The sequence below is a fragment of the Opisthorchis viverrini genome (genome assembly GCF_000715545.1).
Source record: "Opisthorchis viverrini unplaced genomic scaffold opera_v5_150, whole genome shotgun sequence".
Taxonomy (NCBI): Eukaryota; Metazoa; Platyhelminthes; class Trematoda; order Opisthorchiida; family Opisthorchiidae; genus Opisthorchis; species Opisthorchis viverrini.
In genome coordinates this window covers 253060-261424 of record NW_008751806.1, presented here as the reverse complement: position 1 = coordinate 261424, position 8365 = coordinate 253060, and the positions used below count along the sequence as shown (strand labels likewise).

Genomic DNA, 8365 nt, shown 5'->3' with positions numbered 1-8365 from the left:
CCCCCCCCCCAAATCATCGGTGAACGAAACTGCGACAGCTACAACCACTGTACGACGAGTACGCGGTTATTGCAGCTGATGATGATGAAGTTGAGAAGTGTGGTTTGAGCCTTGATGTAGCTCAGTGGTCCAGGCGCAAAATTACTGAGGGTCTGTGTTTCAAACCCAACCTCGGCATCCCGATTACTCTTCTCGAAGCTTGGGTAAGCTGGCAAGTCCTCAGCCTTTGTGGTTGCTTCAGGTGTCACGGCATGCTGCGAGTATGCTGACGAATGGGTGAAAACACTAATTTCGAAGATGTGCGGTACGAAATAGGCAAAAAAAATTGGTTCAAACCGCAATAAACTTCCTTTGCAGACTACGATTCCAGCACCTCAAATGGTGGTACCTTGTCCGGATGTTGGAAAAAAAATCCATTTCAGATCATGAACTTACCAAGGCGAGACATTCATCGGACACTAGTAAACATTCCATGTTTAATAATACTTTTCGTAGAGAGTTGATACCCTTCTGTTTTGGTTGAGGGGAATTGGTTCACAAGTTAGTGAAGAACCTTAATACATCTAATCGGTTGTTACTAGAATCCTCAGTTGTCAGCAAAACTGACGTAATAGTGAGGTTCAGCGATATAATCTGTTGTTCCACTCGAAATGAATGTTCGCTGGAGGGCAAATCTAGGCCCATAAGCTGCCGTCTGACTGTCAATAAAGTTGATTTTGCGTTTCTGCTTACAGTTGTAAACATTCGAATGTGGGTTTATCATCTAACTGGTGAGCGTGTGGAGAGTGGTTCTACATCTCCCGTAGCTAGATGCAGTTTTCTGTCGTTAAATATCCCAAGCCGACCAGGTAATTTTACATCCTCCCCTGAGCAATATTGTCGGAGAGCTTAGAAACTCACACTGAGCAATAAATTTTACGCTGGATTACTGGTGTTTCGGACGTGTTCGCTCTCGAATTCGTTGGTTTTGAGCGCTGTAGTTGCATGTCGAAGCGAATCGATTCATTGATTTGTCGACAACATAGCGGATGCAGCGACGCCGCACATCAAACAAGACGTCGTTCGTCTCTCGGGATTTCAGACGCATTATTCGTCGTTATCTTCCATGTCCTTAGAAGGGGACATGCCGTTCAAACAGTGTTGTGCTTGTAGTCTTGACATGGCCCCCTTGCTGTGTCTGTGGATCGACGTCTCGAAGCCCCTCCGTTATGTTTTGCTGGGTTGTGTATGTCTAACAGGAAGTATATAGGTGTCACTTTGACTTCCTTTGCAACAAGACGCCTGAATTTGCGTACTCTGTTTTCACGAGTTCACGATTAACTCTCCAAAATCCTCCAAGTACACAATGTTAGCTGTCGAAAATGTCCATCCTCCCCATATTCTTTCTACTGTTGACAAAATAGCTGACCTGACGCTGAAGTATTACTGAACTTTTAGATCTTCAGCTTCTAGTTTGTGAATATCTCGGCTGAGTATACAAGCAGAGTAACTTTCCCTCATGAAAACCGATGTCATTACCAACGTAGATCATTCTTTTCCTAGTGCGAACCCTTCGGACATGTCTTGCATATAATCTTACATCCCTGAGGTCCGATGGAGCTTGTCTGTTGCAGTCAGTACACGAAGATCATGTAGCGCTTGCCGAATCGCACCCTTTGTGGCATACACCATCGATCTCAAGGGTCACATGCACCATGCTGAAGTATAGCTGTCAGATCCGGTCTCTGTGACGCAGTACCTGAGGCATATTCAAGTCTTCCCCCAGTGACTTCTTTGACAATAAATTGTATAGGCTGGGGCCAATGAATGAGATAATCAGAACACGGCTGTCTGAATGTGTGATTCAGTTGTGAAGTACATTCAGCATCATAACGTGTGATGGGTGAGACACGGACTTCACGAATGTGGAATCACTGTCTGCCCAGGCGAGTGCTTCTTGATATTGTGTGGCTTGGCAAATGGATATGAAGAATACCACTGAGGGTATTAGTGCACAGGTGGCGATAGCCATAATACAAATCAGAAGGTGAATGTGCACTAATAGAAGTTTTTAACATGGTTGCGACACGTATAAAAATGAATACAATGCGAAATGGGAGCAAGTCAATAAAGGAACTTATCGTATGTGAGAGTCCCTTGGTGAAAGTCCGGACGGTGGGAACGTGTTTTCTCCGCAGTTTGGCTGCTACACATGTTCCATGATTGTCCGTGGACTTGTGGAGGGGTTGACGTCCTGCTCCCTGCGCGCGCGCGAGTCTGTGCGTGTTGACTGTGTTGTCGCTTCCTATATATAGGAAAGTTTGATGTGTGTATAAAATATGAATCGTTCCGTGCGTACTAAACAGGAACTGACTTGTAGTCGGTCAAGGTTGCGGGTGGAACGGCGTTTGTCACGTGACTTGTGTGCTTGTGTAGCAGGTAAGTCGTGGGATCTAGTAAACACCCATGTACTGGACAAATTAAGTGAAGTTGGTTGAGGGGACATGGAAATGTCCGCTACACGGGTTTGGATGCTGTACGTATTTATCTGCGAACCGGGATGGGATCCACCCTGCATCCGTGTTCATCTAAGGACGCTGTGAGTTATGACCATCAACCGAGAATGGCCTCCATTCCCTCAGTTTTGATCAATAATATCTGGTGTATTGTTCATTGTGGAAACAAGCGTTCAGCTGTAGCACCCTTCCGGTGCCTAGCTGCCATGCCACCCGGAGGAAGCACGAGGGTTAGGATACTGCCAGGTTGCCCAAGCCTAGACAGGGGAAGTCGAGTGGCGGAGGTCGGATTCGAACCACGAACCTTCCGGTCAGTAAATTCGCGCTCTAACCGCTTGAGCCATCTCGCCCCATGGTTCATTGTGGACTATCGTGAAGTACCTTTCCAACCCCGTTTTTCTTCCCGACCTATCACCCGTTGAAACAAATCTTCCATGCTGGAACAACATTGAATCGCTGGTATCAGTACTTTGTACAATGTAAACGTTTTGTGAAAACTCGACTTAATATAAAAAAATTGTTTTTTTTTCACGGATACTAATTGTCATACTTTAGTGCATTACTTTCCCACGGGTCTTACACCTGCCATTTTTCTCAACGTCATCTCTGTGGTTACATTTCTGCCTAATCGTCTTCCGCTTTTTTGAGTCTTGGAGATGACAAATTCCTCCTCATATCGATCACATAGCACATGCCAAGGACGCTGTATTCCAAAATCTGCATATTAGTGAAACGAATGTTTGATTGGCACCGTAGCTAGGTCGAAGTTCATAGTGGTCGTGAAGTTACATTTTAGCTAGTATTTACTGCCGGAGACCTTTCCAAGTCACTGAAAAGTCGCAGTTGCGAAATCTATTAGGAGTACGCTATTGTCTGGTAATTGACTGCAATCAGTCAGTCAGTCAGTTAATCAACCGTTCAACTGTAGCATCCTTTGATGCTACCCGAAGGAATCCCGAGGTACTGCTATATTGCCCAAGTCTAGAAAGGCGCAGTCAATTTGCCGGGGTTGGGTTCGAACCACGGATGTTCCGGTCAGTAAGTTCGCGCCTTAACCACTCAACTATCTCGAGCCTTGGGTTGCAATGGCCCGGTAAGTAGTAGTGTTACGTAGTATTGCTTGTTCGGATGGGTTCGTCATTTGCTGGGATGTTCGTCACGATGCCCAATCGGTTCACAGATGTTCCCATACCGTTTGAGGAGACATGATCAGCGCGCACTGATTCAATAATCATCCCTTGTATTCTTCTAACTTGGTCTTATGGAAGAAGACAGGGGTGCTCAATACTGGTTAGTGAGCTACCTTTTTCGCTTGAGGACGCTAACTGAACAGTGGCGGCTCTGACTGTACTGAAAATACTCAAACCACTCAGCATCACTAGGTACGGTAGCCGAGTTCGATGTACCTCAGTGATTAAAGACTGGAAGGTCCGTATTCCAAATCATATCCTTGATTTCCGATTGTTGTCTAGGTCTGAGCTGACTTGCAGTAGCTGAGTCCTTGTGTTTCCCTCGAGTTCCACGGCAGCTATTCATTAAAAGGCTGAAAGATTATTGTTATTACTAATATTTATGTTATTATTAATTCTGTACAGTAATCCTTGTGTCTAGCGATAAAGACTACTTCCCTAACACGCTCGTGTATAGGTGCACGGCTTCTGCAAGTATCAGACTATTCGCTGTCTGTAGTATACCCATCTAACTGATGCCATCGAATGTGCCTCACAGAGGGAGCTCTTCATATGAAGATTAGTGTTTGCTTAAATATGGAACGATGTCGTCATCATGGACACCAACACGACCGTTAGTGAACGCTGGCGCTTTACTGCCATTCAACCGTAAGGAAGAGACGCGATAGTGGAGAGAGGAGAAGTGTGCGGACTATCTTTAGAGACGTCTATCGAGAATAGGGTGGCACCACGTGACCGGGAAGTTCTGACAGGCGGCTTGATTTGTCGATACGGCTAGGACGGTTACGGATTCATCGTCGGAGAAATTTGGCAGACGAGTCTCAACGTTCAAGCGCGAACCCTTTCGCACGTTCCCACATGACAGTTCGAATCCGTCAAGTGTGCGCTGATCGGATAGTGGTAACACGCTCACCTCATCTGTAGGATGTTCCGGGCTCGAAACCTGGTACGGCTAAGGGTATGTACTGCTGATAGGCTGTGATATGAGCTAAGCTCGAGTCCTCAGGGCTTTGCCTCTTCCGTATCAACTAACCACGGGAACTGCGTCAGGACTTTTCAAGACAGAACTATATGAACGGAGATCTGACACATCTCACAACCGCTTACAATTAGAGCGAGGTAACTAAATCAACGACTGTTGTTACCTTAGACGATTCTTTGTTTCTATGCTTAATAAATGTTTTCTTCACAACACGTGCTGTCTTGCTTACAGGTGGCCCAGCATCGACGACGCCGAGCCAAAGCGTTAATGGACTTCGAACGTCAAGAACCTGATGAACTTGGCTTCAGTAAAAATGATATTATCACAATTGTCAATTCCGACGACGAGCATTGCTGGGTTGGTGAACTGGAAGGTGTTCGTGGTTGGTTTCCTGCCAACTTTGTCGAGCTTCTGGATGAGCGTGGGAAAAACTACTCATCTGCCGGTGATGATGCGGTGAATCAGAACATTGCCAGTCTAGTTAGGGGAGGGTAAGTGGCATTTTGGGATCGTTATATCCTCACCCTTTTCGCGTATCCCGACTCTGACGTTGTTTCGATTCGTTCTCCTCTCAGCCTTTGTACTGCGTTGAGTGCCGTATTTACACACGGATTGAGGCGCCCACGGCTTCTTGGAGAATCAGGTTGTCATCCTTGGCATTTTATCGAAGAGGCTGCAGCCAAAGAAGTGGAACGTGACTTTGCCTCCGTCTACTCGCGACTGGTCCTATGTAAAACCTTCCGGCTGGATGAGGAAGGAAAAGTTCTGAGTCCAGAAGAAGTTCTTTATCGCGTACGTTCTCATTGTGTTCGCATCGCGATACCTTTCTTCTCATCGCGGTTATCTCATCAATCGCCCAAGTGGTTGTATTATCAGATGATCCCTGATAGATAGTATCCTTGTCAGACCGGTACAACAGGCATACCAACTATGGTCTGTTGTTAGGCAACGTTCCGTGTTTTGCATTCAATGTCATTTCATTGATGTGCCAAACTGGCTTAGTACAACACCATTTCTGCGGTTCTCTTATGGGACCGATCCAGCGCGACTCCGTCTGGCTTGTCCAATCACCCATCCGTCGGGCTGCAGATAGCGCACGATACCAGCATCCCAGTTGTAATCGTGTTGTATTTCTGTGGTGCACCCTATAAGCGCTATTCACTGAGTTACAGAATGCCGTATCCTTCTACGGTGATGGAAACATAGAGGAAAGTCCAACTGGTGAAGTAAACCGTACTATATAACACCGAGGCTATGATATTGAGTGTGTCCGCAATACGAAACTTGGTGTGAGAAGGATACGAAAAGGGGGTATTCTCACAGGTGAAACCTTAGGACACAACCGGCAACATGTGTACCACCGGTTAATTCCTTGTACCATATGGACAAAAGGCGATATGATCCCGTCGGTCCAATTCATGTTGTTAAGGCTTTTTAAATATTTCGGTGGCCATGGCATTTCTCGGCCTTCTGTTGGTTTTTCCAAGTCGACTGTGCGTCCGGCGAATACAGACCGTCGAGTTAGGCGGCTAGGAACGTTGGAAGAGTGCAATCCTACTTTCGAAATTTCTTTTGTGTGTGATGGGCACATTCACATGATGTTCCCTCCGTATACACACGCTTCTTCGCGGACATTGATGGCTTAAACCCACGGGGCGTCTTCGGTGGTGCCAGGTGGTTACCGTTCAACAAAGTTGCATGTAACAAGTAGCACCCTTTTGGTCTCATACGGACATCCTTGGGGCGCCAGACGTTTTAGTCTTCAACTGTTAGCCGCAAGTTCCAGGTGGTTGCCGTTCAACAAAGTTGCATGTAATAAGTAGCAGCCTTTTGGTCTCATACGGACATCCTTCGGGCGCCGGACGTTTTAGTCTTCAACTGTTAGCCGCAACATTATGCACTTAATTGCCCCTGATGATTCGTGATATGCGTACTGTTGATGAGTCCGAATAAGAATCAAATGGATGCAAAGTGTTCCTCGGCTTTTTGACACAGATTGGCTTCACCTACAGGATGAAGTTCCCAAATTTCAGCCATTTATAAGTAGCTCAGCAGCGAGAGTAATTCACGGGCTGCGTGAACTTTCCATTTGAGAAGAAATCATTCGAAAAGCCCGGGACCACGTGATGTGAACTCTGATTAAAAGATAAGTTGCGCTATGTTCTGTTTGAGTGCGAGTTAATCACACTGCTTTTCAACCACTAGCCGTTGGGTGGACTAATAACGAGAAGGTCCTGGGGTCAAATCTCCCTAGAGGTTCGTGAGACCAACTGTGATGATCCCCAATAAGGATGAAGCAGTTGTACAATGCTTCCCAGGCCTTCGGTATTGATTGACCTTACTTACAGGATTAAATATCCATTGAAGTGTTTTCTAAATCTGAGCGGGACAGCTGGTTTCTGCCTATCACGTGACTTACTTTGCACTTGGAATCGTGGAGCGCATTCCGAAGTGGTAAAATACAGAGCTTTGCTGTGACCTTGGGTGAAGTTAATCTGAATCCATCTGTGGGGTTTACTGTGCCTTTTCCAAATACCTGTGCACGAGTTTCAGGTCGGAGTTGGGTAGACGATTGTGTCCGCGGTATTTTTCATAGGTCGTCTTGTTTTCCGTAAAAACACTGTAACTCCATCCGCTGTTGTTATTCCCCGTGTGATTGCACTGTGAACCATGCTTTTTTTCTCGCAACTGTTCAGGCCATACACAGTATCAATATGTCACATGATCTGGCCCAAGCCCACATGGATGTGAAATTTCGTTCCCTCGTCTGCTATGGACTAAAGTGAGTTGACCTTCACTTCGATTTTTCTCCCGATGTCTGTGTCTTTGCCCTTTTGCAGCCAAAATAGTACACAGACATCTCTCGGGGAGACTCGCTGTTATCTGGATTCGTTCTTTAGACGAGATAGAGTGGTTGCCAGACTGTTTGCAAGACTAATTTTTCTGTACGAATTTTCTTCTGGTGAATTGAGTTATCTGGTTGGGACTTTCAAAGTTTGTGGTATCCCGTGACTGGAACACAGTTTCTTCTTCAAGCACAGATGCTATAAATTACGATATGGTGTGATCAGTTGGACGCTCTTATCGATCTCCTTAATTGTTTCGAATCTGTTGTCCCATGGAGTAACACACCTCATGGCCTATCTCCCCAGCCCTTTTTTCGAGCGAATTCCACCACGATTGACAGGAGGACACATGCAGTAGTGCCATACAACCATGAGCGAAGATTCTTCCAGTAAGAGTTAAAATTCGGGGGATCTAGGGGGGGATGTCGTGAAGAAAACCTGTCTTTAGAAAATGGTGGTTACATCACCCGATCTAGTTATTGAAGGCCAAACACTGGAACCGATTACCGCCGCTTCCGCTGGCAGTGTTGAGGACAAATTTAGTGCTAGAATGGTTAAAGCCGGTTCGAACGTTCTTCAGCTTGTTTCTTATGGTGAGGAATAGAGCGTACAATGCCGCAATGCGGGCACAACTTCCGCTGGCAGAGGACAAATTTAGTGCTAGAATGGTTAAAGCCGGTTCGAACGTTCTTCAGCTTGTTTCTTATGGTGAGGAATAGAGCGTAGCGTACCGCAATGCGGGCACAACTCTAGTCATTTCAAACTATCGACATCTATGGAACATTATATATATATATATATATATATATATATATATATATTTATCAAAAAAATGAAATATATCGTGTTATC

General features: G+C 45.7%; 1 protein-coding gene across 1 annotated transcript in view; it reads left to right on the top strand.

Moving 5' to 3' along the window:
* T265_06873 (hypothetical protein) overlaps positions 1-8365 on the top strand; it is a gene marked incomplete at both ends in the record, with an annotated part of 41085 nt that overhangs the window by 23101 nt on the left and 9619 nt on the right. The window contains 4 exons of the mRNA XM_009172261.1: positions 39-203; positions 4899-5158; positions 5243-5459; positions 7364-7449. Of these exons, the coding sequence (XP_009170525.1) occupies positions 39-203; positions 4899-5158; positions 5243-5459; positions 7364-7449 (728 nt within the window). The remainder of the gene's footprint in view (positions 1-38; positions 204-4898; positions 5159-5242; positions 5460-7363; positions 7450-8365) is intronic.